At 47.3% G+C, this 13,830-nt stretch overlaps 1 protein-coding gene across 2 annotated transcripts in view; it reads left to right on the forward strand.

Moving 5' to 3' along the window:
* Window positions 1–438: 438 nt before the first annotated feature.
* CADM3 (cell adhesion molecule 3) overlaps window positions 439–13,830 on the forward strand; it is a 31,260-nt gene continuing 17,868 nt past the window's right edge. For both annotated transcript variants that reach the window (XM_049880888.1, XM_049880889.1), the window contains exon 1: window positions 439–653. In XM_049880888.1, coding sequence (XP_049736845.1) covers window positions 572–653 — 82 coding nt within the window. In that variant the 5' untranslated portion in view covers window positions 439–571. The remainder of the gene's footprint in view (window positions 654–13,830) is intronic.

The raw sequence follows: 13,830 nt of genomic DNA on the forward strand, positions 1-13,830 counted from the left end.
GGGGACCCTAGGGGTTATGGGGATCCCCAGTTACCAAAGGATGCAGGGTGGGGCTGGAGGATCTCTGGCTAGTGGGCACGCCCTTGCCCAGGCCTGCAGTGGCCGCTCCCGCCAGCTGGCCCAGGTCCCTGCCCGACTCCTCTCCCTCCACCCCAAGCCTAAGAGGGGTGCACCCCGGGTCCCACTGCTGAGCCAGCTCCCTCCCTCGGCTCCACACCCTTGCCGGGCTGGCGGAGCTCCCGGGGGAGATGGTGGAAGGTACCACGAAGGCGAGGAGGGGGTGTGAGCGGCGAGGGGAGTGGGGAATGCGGCAGCCAGGCACCCCCGCGACCAGCCCAGCCCCCCGTCACTCCCCCTCCACCTCCAACCGAATGGTTTGCTCCGAGCGCCCTATTTAATCCCGGCGACTGCAGCAGCGCCGGCTCCCTCCCGGTCCCCTCCTCGGCCCCGGGCTCCAAAGCGGCTCCGGGGCGCCCTTTCAGTCAGCGTCGTCGTCTGCCCCCTCCCCGACCCCATCCCCGGGGGACCCAGGCTCGCCAGCGCCCAGCCAGGGAGCCGGCCGGGAAGCGCGATGGGGGCCCCTTCCGCCCTGCCCCTGCTCCTGCTCTGCGCCTGCTGCTGGGCGCCCGGCGGGGCCAACCTCTCCCAGGACGGTGAGTGCGGGAGGGGGCGGTGCCAGGGGAGCTGGGGAGTGACCTGGGGCCCGCGCCAGGATCCCAGCGGGGGCGGAGGGGGCCTGCTGGCTTTGTTTGGAAGCGGGGTTAAAGTCGCAAGCCGCTGCTGACACCCTGGTGTCTGTCTCTGAGCATCCGTGTCTCTGTGGATCGTGGGGTGTGCCGGCGTGTGCACCCTCCTGTGTACACTGTCGAGTGTGTGTCTGCGTGTGCACCCCGGCGTTTGCATTCGGGGTTTCTATTATGAGCAGCCCGGGGTCTCGGTGTGTTGATGTCCGTGTGTGTGTGTTTGTCTGGGTGTGCGCGTCTGTGTTGGTGTCTGGCTCTGCGTTTCTGTGTCAGTATCTGTGTGTATGTCTGTGTCAGTGTGTGTTGGGGGCGGAGTGAGGTTTGTCGCTGTTTCAGTCAGGGCGTGTGTCGGGTGTTTGTGTATGTCTGTCTGTAGGGGTTGGGTAGCCTGTGCAATGCCCCAAACTGCTGTATGCAAACATTTGTTCTCCCTCTTCTGTCCCCCCGCTCGAGGCGGAGTTCCGAGTGGGCAGGGAGGGGGGACCTGGGTGAGGCTGGTGAGGGGGGCGTGGGCAAGGAAGAGGGGGGCTTCTCCTTGGAGCAAAACAACAACACAGTGCGGAGGGGGCCCTGGGATGCCAATATCCCTAGCGGTGGCAAAAGCTGGTAAAAGAAAGCCAGACAGGAGCGGAGGAGGGTGACGTGGGGGGCGGAGGGAAGGCTGGGCAAAAAGAAGGATCAAAATATTTGGGGAAGAAGATGCCTGGAATGGTCAGAGCTTTCCTGGGCTAAGCACTGATTCTCCCAAATTTGGGGTGGGGTAGCATACCTAGCTTGCCCCAGTCTGGAGCTCAAACCTCCTTTGGTTGGTACTGGTAGAAGGGGAAAGGAGGAGAGTCGGGGGAGAAAGGAGGCGGGGCCAGGGGTGAAGGGACCAGGGGAACAGCCCCTCCCGCCCTGGGTTGGGCTATGTAGGTCAGCGCTGTGGGGGCACCTCAGCCTTCTTGGAGTCTGCTGACGGTGGCAGGGGGCAATTTGCAGGGAGACCAGGAAGAGATCCATAGCTCAGGGCCTCAGGTCCCTGGAGGAGGGAGGGGAGGCTGTGTAGGGACTAAAGGAATGCATCCTCCGCTCTCCTCCGCCCCTGGCAGAGGAGGGCCTGGGTGGGGGAGGGGGGAGCGGGAACTGGACCTCTGCGGAGCAAAGGGATGTGGGGAGAGTGAGGGGGAGGGTGGTGGCTATGCCCGGCCAGATGCCAACGAAAAACAGAAGGAACCGCAGGGGAGGAGAAAGGGAAAGTGGCTCTTGGGCGAAGGACCCAGTGGCCATCAGGGATGGGCACAGGGTGGGGTGGAGGTGGAGAGGGGAGGGATTGAAACTGGGGAGCTTGACGTAAAGACTTTCTGAGGAAAACAGGCGAAGAGCCAAGGTACTGGAGGAATAATCGCTCCACCTAGCCTAACCTTCCTCCCTCAGTCCTGTCTCCATCATTATAAAGAAGCTTCCCCTGGTACAGGGACCCTGGGGATCCCCTTCCTACAGCTGGCTGGCTGACTCCCTCTACCATCTGCCCATCAAAACTCCCCAAAGGGAGCTCCTGCCCAAGTCACCACAGAGACAGCAGCCTTATTGCTCCCCTACATGGAATCCCCCTTCCCCAGAGGGCTGCACTAATGACCCTACTCACTGAGGTGGTGGGGAGCCTCCTGGGGAAAGCAGGACAAGTACAAGGCTAGGAGAGGCTGCTAGTATGTGTGCCTCAGTATTGACTCTCCTCCCAGGCCTTGACTTTCAAGTGCAGCCCTTGCCTTCCCATCCTGCTGGCTGTGTTAGAGAGAAGCGAGTGGGACCCAAATACACCTGCTTGGCAGTGGGAACTGATGGTGCCAGGCTAGATCCTAAAAAGAAGGAGATGTCCTCTCAGAAAGATGTGAGCTCTTGTAGTCTAGGATGTAAACATTGCAGAATGGAGTAAATGTGTATACTAGCCAACTACTTCTTCACCATCTGAACTATTCTTTCTTGGTTCTCAACTTGGGGCCTGACCCCTACTCAGGCTTAAGGCTGAAAGGGAGAGAAATGCTCTATTCCCATATTTAGAACTATGTTTCAAAGCAATGGCTTGACGGAAAGAGTGGAAGGCAGTAATTTTTGAATGGGGGACTTGTAGAGAAAGGGTGGGGAAGAGTGTGAGATGGGAAGGGAGGTTTGTTCCCTAGGAAGAGTCAAATCCAGCATCATTCTCCTGGTAGAGCATTATCTGTCCAGCTAGGGAATATGTGGGCCTGTGCTGTCTCAGGATGCACTGGTGCTCAAGAAATACAGCTACATAGATCTCTGTCTTAAACTAACCCTACACCTTACTTTCTGGATCTAAGAAGGTCAGCTCTGATGGTGGGAGGTAGGTGCATAGTTTTAATGCTCATTGGTAGTGATCCTAAAGGCCATCCTGACCAAGATCATGGAGAAGGTGGTCTAGGAACCCTGGGTTGGCCTGGGGCCCCTGGACAGAGGGTCTAAACAGTACTTGCCTAACTGATAACATTTGACCAAAACTAGGAGAGAATTGCTGTGAAAGTTGAAGGAATACAGTCCAGCAGACATAGGCTCAAAAATAACTTGGGACATTCTTAAATCTGAATTAAAAAATGTAATAGTTATCTGCATTTCCTCACTTTCCTCTTTACAAGATACCCTAATATGCTGATACTTGAGTGGATGAGGGTATTTGTGGTCGGGTGGCTACTTCCATTTAGAGTAAAGAAAACAAACTTCAGGTGTTGCTGGAGTGTATAGTTCCCTGGAGTACAGCATAAATTTTTAAGCTCCATAAGGCTGAACAGGGATTGAGAGGATGGAGAAGGGCAAGCAAGTGATATCTGAACGTGGCCATTAGTCCTGTGGCTAGAAGCTCTGGAACATTTAAGACTGTCAGAGTTTGCCACTTGCCCCTTCCTTCTCACATTTCTCCATTAGTATGGGCAAAAGTTGACAATTCTGGTTTGGGGGGATACAAGACCTACAGATTCATGTGCCCTGTAATCATCTCTCTGGTGAGCACCCTAACATTTACCATTGTGACCAGCCTTCCTTGGATTGTCCCCTCTCAAATATTGCCAGCACTCTGTAAGTTGACCTAAGGTAGCCACGAATTGGTGGACAGCTTCACTTTTCTTTAGACCAGGGTCACAGAAATGTAACCTTGCACTGCACTGCCCCACACATGAATCTCTTTCCCTTTCCGATGACCTTTTGTCCACTGCCATCCATTCTGCAGCCCCCTGGCCAGGTGCCCAGTGTGGAGAACCTGCTCAATGTGCCAGAGAAGTCCAGCAGGCATTCACTCTACCTCTGCCCACGGATCGTCTTGGCAGAGCTACTCTACCCACTTTCTGTCCCTAGTTGCAGCTGTAACCCCTGGGAAAGATACGCCCTCCCCTCAGACATGGGAAGAGAAGCATTCCCTAGCATAGAGAGGTTGAGACTAACAGAAGGACACTGGGTATATTAGAGCTTAGTTAATTCTATGCAGAACTGGTCTTTCTGATGTGGGGTCCAAGCTATGGAAAGCCAACTGCCTAGCTAGGAGTAATGCCAAAGATTCTATCTTAAGCTCTCCCTGGGCTGGGCAGCACTGTTGGTTCTAGTCGTTTCCTCTAGGGCACTGGGTTTCTAACTTCCTTTTGTATTTATTTTTTAATATGTAAAACTCCTTTATCAAATGAATCAGACCAACGGATATTTTATCTTATTGAACAGAGAAGATCTAGAGATCTTCCCCCCTTCTTCTGGGTATCTCCACACTCCTCATAATCCTTAGGGCACAACCTCGAGTTCTGCTAAACAGAGCTTGAAATTCCCTGTCCTAGGCTGACAGTAAAATGAATTATCTCATTTTAGGCAGTGTCTGTCTGTCTGTCTGTCTGTCTGTCTGTTCTCTCTTTCTCTCTCCTTTCTCTTCCAATTGTGGAAGAAAGGAGATCCAAATGTAATTTCAAGAGTGCCTTTTTGGAGACATTCACTATTCAGTCAGAGAGTGACTCATACTTCTGCAGCCATAAAATTACACAGATGGCATCTTTTTGGTGTTCTGGTCACTTCGAAACAGCAGACTGGATAGTTGTGTCATTTTTCTGCAGATCCTCAGATTTTATTTTGGTGCTCCTTGCTTAGACTACTTTCTTGCAGCTCCAATAATATGTAGAATGGGATCAAAGCTGTTTTTCCTTAAGTCACATGATAGGAAAAAAAGTCTTCACAGTTGTCACCAGAGAAATAAAACCCCTGGGGTGTGAGTAGTCAAATTCTTTGTTGTTTCCTACTCCAATGGAACTGTACATAGCTCAGCAAACCCTTTTTTGCCATCTAATTCTCAATAATGGAATTTTAGCTAAGAATAGTAATCTAAGTTCCTGACTCTCCTTCCAGTAAGCTGTGAACTGGACCAGCTCCTTACTGACTAGTGAATGAAAAATCCAGGGTATTACAAAGTTGTGGTAATTATATCTTTTCCTTTCATCTTTTCTCTTAGAATTTAAAATTTCCTGTTGAATCATTGGTGATAGGCCCATATACTGTAACAGTGTGTTCCCTGGATGGGGTCATGTCTTGGAGGACTGCCCATAAACTCTGAGAACAGCAAACTGCATGGGAATACTTATAAGAAAGTTATAGGGAGAAGCATCAGAGAAAGAGTCTGGAGAAGCAAACCATCAGAAAAAGATTCAGGTCTCTAAAAACCCAGTCAAATTAAGGATAATAAACATTCCATGTTAGGGTAAAATGGAGAAAAACAAATCTCCTGGGGCAAAAGACCTGTCTCTCCTCTAGGATTAGCAGTGATGATGGTTCTGGACAAGGTTAGAACCAGCTGATGCTCAGAGGTCCTATAACTACCCAAGTAAAAACCCAATCCAATCTGGTTACCACAAGGTGATCCATCCTATCTAGCACTGAGAAGCCAAGCTCTCAAGGGTCCTGAATACTTGAAACTGCTGAGTGTTTTTTGCACAATAGGGTCTCAGTAAAACTACCTATTCTTTGCTGAAGCAGCAAGTATTGACAGAAAACCATTTCTCACTTTACCAAAATTTTCCTCAGCTTAAAGCCAAATTTCCCAGCTACCACAGAGGCCTCTAAGCGCTGAGGACAAATTCCTTCTTAAGAAAGGTGATCCCATACCTTGTTTCCACGTATGATCAGCAATTTTGGGTGCATTAGGGTACTCTGACCCTGATATATCTTCTGCTGTACCTGACGGTAATACATATTTTAGCTTTAAATATCTCTCTAGTATCTCTGAGAGGCAACAGAAGGTCCCATTGGACTGTTTCCCTCATTAGAAGATAATCCTAATACCACTCATATTCAGTTTTAGCAAATTAAAATCCCCTCCACCACCACTGATACCTAGGCATTTGTCAAAATTCATGAGGCTCCTGCTGACAAACTCAGTCTGGGTTGGTCCTCACTTTTGAGCAAAATCTCTGACATGTTCACCCAAGTTCAGGAGGCCTTTCAGAGCAAGCAATGATTGTATCATCATCTTCAAGGAAGCCCTGATGTCTGTTCTTTCCATTTCACTGTGAAAGCTGGCTGCCGGAATCTGAGTTCCCCTGTTCTTTGTGAAACAAACTACCTGTTGTTTGAGCTCTCCATGGTGCTAGCCCCTGATGGTGACACTCCAGGCCCTTCTTGTCGCTCTCCGTGGTCCTGCTCGCTCTTAACATTTTATAATTGCTTTACTCTCCACAATGCCACCTTCAGAACAGGGTTGGAATCTCTTTCCCCCCACCACGCACACACATGTAATATTGGTTATGATCCATAAACCACTCCACCAGAGAGAGGGGGAAAAGAACCCTGTGATACAGATCTGGAGAGTCCCCATAGTCATCTAGTCAACTGAAGGAAGGGGACAGAAGAGTGAGAAATTCTCAGGGTAAAAAGAACAGTTAGAGATGCTCAAGAAACAGGCCTAGAGTGACCTCGAATGGCCTCAGAAGAACTGGGTGCTTTGCTATATACAGCCTCACAGATTAAAAACATAACTACGAAAAGTCGTGTTTTAGGTTGAGACCGTATTGTTCAATACGACAACCATATATAAACAATAAATGTGGAGTGCAAAATGAGTGCTACTCAGATCATAAGCATCCACCTGTGCACACCACTCTGAGCCTGATGACCTACTGTCTTGTCATGGTGCTTATTTTCTCTTTTCCCTTAACCTTAGGAATAAATGTAAAGACAATACATCATAATGGGTTATCAGAATAGATAGTAGAAGAATCCAATATATGAAAGATATAGAAAGCAAATATCAAAACTCTGACTCTTGTCCCCCACCTTTACAAGTATCGTGTGCAGAACCAAATGGCCTTAAATATAACCATCTTATCCCAAAGTCCTGGTCCTTGGCAAAATCTCAGTACAGACATCTTTAAACTGGACTCTGCTACTCTTTTGGGGTATCTGCCAATAAGCAATGACGTCAAGTACAACAAGGAGCGGAGAATGCTCAGCCCCTGCCAGTCTGAGACTAAACAGCCTGTTCCTCACATCGCCTCAGAACTGCACAAGCTTCTCTTCCCTTAAATGCCAGTTTCTGCGTAAGAGTTCATATCATAGTTAACACTTATGAATGACCTACAGCGAAGTCTAGTTGGGGAGGCAGGCTTCTAGAATGAATTTCCAGAACCCGTCTTTAAGTTCCCCATTGGAAACAAGGATAAACTTCTTTCCCCAAGGACAGGTAATGGATGTGATTTATCTCTATGAGTGAGCCTTCAGGAAGATGGCATTAGGGTTACAGTAACAGCTGGAGTATCTCTATCCACTCATCTCCCTGAACCCCCTATTCTCCTCAAGAGTAAACATGATTCAGAAAGGACTTATGTGCAGAGGCCAGTGTTTTTGTTTTGTTTCTTCAATATGTGTATTATCCCTCTATGTGAACTCTTACTTCTGGGATTCTTTAACCCTCTCATCTCTCTCCAGCTTCCTCCTGAATGTCTCCAGGAGAATAAAAAAAGCTAAATAACATAAAGTAAAAACTAAAATGGTATCTTCTCTAAGGATTTGTTTTCCCTTCCCCCAGCTAGACTTACACTAATTGTCTATTGATTGCTAATTATAAGCACCTTTGCCTCATTTACTTCCAGTTCGGGGTCAGGAAGGTCAGGCTCACCATCTTGCTCTGGGCGGGGGGAGGGGGGGTGGCGAATAAATGAGGCTGATGTCTCAGCCATTCATCTCTAAGCCAATCATTCCCGGTCTCTCCCTTTCCTTCATATAGTACCAGATATTGGTAAGGTACGATGGGTAGTAGTACTAATACTTCCAATTCCAGGTTTCTTTGGGAATTTGCAAATTGTTGCTTCATGTGTTTATTTTCCTTCTTCTATAGTCTGGCTCTTTGCTTCCAATTCTGATTCTAGAATTCTGGCCAAAGCCTCAGACAGGGTAAAAAAAAAACTCCTGAAGGTGAACTCTGACTTAAATACCTCTGTTCCTTCTTGGAAACCCAGTAAGACTCTAATAAGTGCATTGATGACAGGTAACTTGTAACTTAGCATAATGGTCAGCTTTTGAAGAGCCTGGGGCCCAGTTCTTTCCTTACTATAAAATGAAGGACCAGTTTTCCCATTTTGCATTTACCCAGCAAATGCAAAAATGACATTGCGATAATTGCACTTATTGGGTGGAGTCTAGTTCTTAAGGATGAAATCTTTCCAAACACACAGTATATGCCTCCTACCCTAATCTCTATTCTGTAATCTCAAACAAATATAAAAACCACTATCACTAAGCTCCTGGGCCTCACATATTCTCATTTATCCTCAACTGCTGCTTAATGCCAACTCTTTTCTGGTTTCCAAGATCTGGAGTCCAATGTCAGTGACAGATGGAATGACTGAGCCTCAGCCCTGGGGAGGAGAGGATGCTGGCCTTCTCCTGGGGAGTTTAAGCAGAAGAGAGAGCCTGAATTCTGCTTTGGGGAGAATCTCTGAGTTTCAGCCATATGGTTATCTGGAAGTAAGGGCATGTGAAAAGGGCTTGGTATCTGGGTCATAAGAAAATCTATGTGCTTCTGTCAGTACATAGATGTGTGTTGAGGGGCGTATACAGTGAAGAAGAGACAGAGGGTCTGAATATACATGTCTCTTAGGGAACAAGAATAAGCATATACCTGCATGAGACAAGAGATGCTCAATGAAGGCTTCAGAAAAAAGGGGGAGATCTTTGGGTCCGGAAAGCATTATTTTGGGGACTGCGAGATCCACTCTGTCCTATAGGGTTGCTATCAGTCAGAATTGACTCAACAGCAATGAGTTTGGGTTTGTGTGTGTGTGTGTGTGTGTGTGTGTGACAGAGAGAGAGAAAGCTGCAGACTTGGGAGAATATATCTCATGGAAGAGTTAAATTCCTAGGAAGGTACGAAGTAAGGCTAACATGAACAATGTGCCACTTAAAAAAAAAAATACAGATTTTTTTTTTTTTTTAAGTGCGAAGAATGAAAGGAAGAGACAAAACCCAGTTAAGATTGGGGCGGGGTGGGGGTGGTAGGGAAGAGGGGAAACTAGAGTAGTGTGGGTGTGTAGAGCGGAACACATTTGTCTTCATGTAATGCTCCTAACCGTTGCCCTGAACCTGTCATCCACACCCTGCCTCTGATCACTCAGAGAAGGCAAGCAGTGAAAACGAGTCAGTAACATCAGAACCAGCAGAGAGGAATGCTTTCTTGCCTGACTTCTAACAAATTAAACTTTTTCACAGCATTGTTGCCCCACCACACCAAGCCACCAGCCTGAAATATCTAAAGTGTGGTAGAAAGAGCAAAGGAGAATAAGATAGAACCTGGGGAGAAAGGGAATTCATCCATGGACTCACACAGTTACTGAGGCACCGGGATAGACAGATGCTGGAGAATGTGAGCAAGGCCCTGGAACCTGATCTGAGATTCCTCATCATCAGGGAATCAAGCCTTTACTCGTCCCTGATTTTCCTGGGATTTCTTGTCCATCCCCATTCCTTATTTTCCCATCCCCTTCCAATGAGCTCAACTGCATTGTGATTGCATTTTACCCCACATTGACTTTGTTATATTTCATTTTTCAAGTACGTCCCCCCACCCCCTGCCCCAGTTCTATTACATATGTATGAAAGTAGTAAGATAAATTCAAGGAACGGGGATAAAATGCCTCCGCTCAGTTCTAGGAAAATCTAAGGTTTCCTGTCTCTAGTGCATTTGGCTGCAGATTTCAAGTCCTATCTAGTCCTGATTTCTGAAGTATGGGTGCATGGTAGAGAGAGGATAAGGAGATGGGGTGAATGGTTATGCCAAAAATGGCTCAGGAGTCCCTGGGTGGCACAAACCGTTAAGTGCTTGACTTGACTACTAACTGAAAGGCTGGTGGTTCGAACCCACCCACAGGGGTCTCGGAAGAAAGTTCTGCCAATCTGCTTCTGAAAGGTCACAGCCATTTAAAATTCTGTGGGGTGCAGTTCTACTCTGCAACACATGGGGGTCACCAGGAGTCAGAAATAACAGCAACTGGTTTGGGTTTTTTTTTGTTTGTTTTTTAAATGGCTCAGAACTATCATCAGCTGGAGTGATTTCTAACCTCCTAGTTGAGAGCACACAGTCCATCCTAAAAGGAAGCAGCTAAGAGGAGGGAGGGACTCTTCTGGGGTCAGCTCCACTTTCTTTCTGTCTCCCAATCACAGTTCTCCCTACTAGGACTCCATATTGGCTACAGGGGGGCTTGTTTTTGTTGGGGGCCAGCCCAGGGCTCCCTCCCAGTGTTAATGCACCCAGAACACTGACTCAATAGCAAATCAAAGCAACAGCTGTCCCCACCTCCTTCTCTGCCACCCACTTCCCAGTCTCTGTTCCTCAGAATCTTAAGTCTCTGAGCACCTCCCCTCCAGCCTACCACAAGCCCACTTCTGCCTCCAGGTTCTTCCTCTGCTAGCTCGAGAATTGGACAGGCCCCTCTGCTTTTTTTTTTTTTTTTTAATCTTTTCTTTTCTAGTCCCTGTCTCCCACTTCACAATCTAGTTAGCATCTCCAAAGCTCTCCACCTAGCAGGTACCAAAGCATGTGAGCACACACACACACACACACACACCCCCAACCTCTTAATCACCCTTTTTAGCCTCTAGAAGCACAGCAGTGGCTTCTGCCCTTTGGCTTCCTCTTTCGTGGGAACTGGGATCTGCTAGTAAAGCCATGAAGTTTGTGAAGATGCCATTCTTCATATTTTGGTTTCCTACAGTCCCAGGGGCCTTATTTTTTCCTTCAGGGATTTCCTCCTCATCTTGCCCACCTTCTCCAACCTGCTGGCACTTAGTAGAGTTACTTACTTTTCTTGAAATCTGTGGTCCTGGGGTCCCTCACTACTATAATCAGGGAGGTCAACGGAAGTGAAATCACACTAAATGGCAATGTAATCTCTGAATTAGGGCTACAACGGCATCTATAAAATGACACTGAGTAGAGGAGACTGGGGTTATAAATACTGTTAGTGGTAGTGGCGTGACCCTGTTCAAATTCCTGTATCTCCCTAAGCCTTGGTTCCTCATTTTCAAAATGGAAAATTATTTAGGGTCCTTGTCAAATCTAAAAAATCTGTGTGTCTGACAATCATAGAAATGAATAAATATGTGGGGCAGAATGATATGTAATTTAAAAAGAGAAAGATAGAAATTATGGTACTTTGGCAGTAGAGGGTCAGAAAAGACATTGGTTTGATCCCATTTGGTAGAAGGAAAAAGATCTTAGGAATAACCACCCCGGCCACGAGGGTCAGTGGAAAATGACCAGATATGCAAATTGATTGCAGAGCTTTAGGGAATATATTCATTCACGATATCTTAGAGTTTAAGATTTCTTTTCTGAACACTTGGTTATGGACAGACATTTGGAATAACTGGGTTTTGTTGTTTTTGGTGTTGTTTTGTTTTTTCAGTGAGAACGGGGTTAAACTCAAGATAAACTTTTCTTTTTAATCCCCACCTTTGCCCCAACCACAGGCAGGCTAGCCAACTACACCAAAAATTTCCTCCTCCTCACTCAGCCTGGAAAGAGCCTTGCCACACACTATTCCAAGTCCAGGAAACAAAAGCCTCCAATTTTCAATACCCTGTTTATGATGGAACGAAAATGTGCAATAAGAAACCAGTTACAGGCCAAGATGGGTACAGGTCTCTTCTAAACCGAAATCTCCTGGATTATGTAATAGTGTAGAATCCCTGGCTCATAAATCCTGGACCTCCTGGCCAGGTTCTACCAAGAAAAAGGGTTAATCAGCATATTAGAAACATCACAGAGTGAAGATTGCTCCCCCACCTCCCCCCGCAACCATCTATGTTCACTTATATCCTGTATGCCTCCTAGGAGAGCAGAGTCAAGTAAAGCGGAGAGAGAGTAGTGACTTGGGGCCCAGGAGGCTGCTGGGAGCCAGAGGGAAGTAGATAAACAAGACTCCAGGAGGAAAAACCAGACAGCAACAGAAAATAAAGGAGGAACAAGGAGGAGCAAGGTCTCAGTAGCCCAGCCAGAAAAAGTTTGGGGTGAGGGTGGGGGAGCAACGTGATGGCGAGAAAGCCTAGATCAGGGTGGCAGGCAGCTGAAGCATGACTGAGATCTGAAGTTCTGAAGTGAATGTGAGCTGGAGCACATCTGAGCTAAAGCAGGGAGATCCTTTAGGAGATCCTGCTGCCAGTGAAGGGACATAGACCTATCCCAGAGGAGCAACGGAAAGAGAAGGAAATAAACCTGAAAAGACAGAAGGTCCCAGATGACTAAATAACCCCCACCTCCTATGGCCCCAGCTTTCATCTGACTGCACTGTAATGTCTCAAATATTAAGGAAGTAGGAACTTAGGGGAAGACACACAGTTAGAAGGGGATGGAGGACAGGAAGTAAGAGAATATTTCGACATCCAGCCCCTCAAAGTCTTGGACTAGGAAACCACACAGCAAATGCAGTGGAGTCAACATAACTCCTGGCTGGCCAAGGGTACTTGTGGGGAGTTCGGAGTAAAGAGAGGCCTTTGTGATCAAGGTATCGTGCTTTGAAGTCTCTCAGGTCAAAGTGACACCCCAAAATCTTGGCATGATCTCCTAAAGTACAACTCAGATGAGATTGGTTCACCCCCTCCAACCTGCCTTTGGCTGACAGAAAATACCTGGCTCTAAGCATAAAGAAAAGCTCCAGTGGCCACGTTCCAATCCTGATTTTGTCACTGCCATTCACTTCTGTGATCCAGAGATGCACAAAGATTCACTAAGTAGCTGGGATCAGGGAAGAATTAGGGTGCCATCGTTTAATTAGGGAACCTAGCACTTGGTGTGGGTAACCCACTTTAAAAGTGAGTCCCTTCAGTATTCCGGGCCACAGCCCCCAGTGTGTTTTTCCCTTGGAGATAATACTCCTCCACCCACCTGCCATGGTAGTCGTGAGGAATAACAAGTAGGCTGTGATGAAGGTTATTTTTAACTCTGGAGTTAGAGAAATGCTGAGTCATCATCATCATCATCACCATCACCATCACCATCATCATCAACTCCTACTCAGGGAGATGGTTTTCTCTACAGTCAGGGAAGTGGAGCTCTGGACCTGAACAATGGCAAGGCTATCAGCGGTTATGTGGAGGAGCTCTGTCCCCTGGTCCCACCTTCCCAAATATGCACCTGTGTCCCTGTTGACAGCCCTAAGGCCCATGTATACGTAGGTCCCCGAAACAGACAAGATGGGGCAGATGTATAAACCAAGGAATCAGGGGTTATACTGGCACATTCCCTAGTAAAGTCCCTTAAATTGGAGACATAGTACATTTTTATTCATTGGAGTCATTCGTTTATTTATTCAATAAATATTTATTGGGCACTTATTATGTGCAAGGTCCTGTGCTAGGCATAAAAAACTGAATCACAGGTGTCATTGCATGCTTTAAAGAAGCACGTCAGTGAGACTCCAATTCCCACCTCTGCTACTTTTAATCTGAGCAATCAATCGGAAGGAAATCAGTGGGTGAAAGGGCTGCTTTGTCCTTTAAAATACTGGGAATCCTAAAGATAACAGAACCCATGGGTACATAAACCAAGAATTAAGAAACCCCCAAAGCAACAGAGGGCAAA

This window comes from Elephas maximus, chromosome 3, assembly GCF_024166365.1.
Source record: "Elephas maximus indicus isolate mEleMax1 chromosome 3, mEleMax1 primary haplotype, whole genome shotgun sequence".
Taxonomy (NCBI): Eukaryota; Metazoa; Chordata; class Mammalia; order Proboscidea; family Elephantidae; genus Elephas; species Elephas maximus.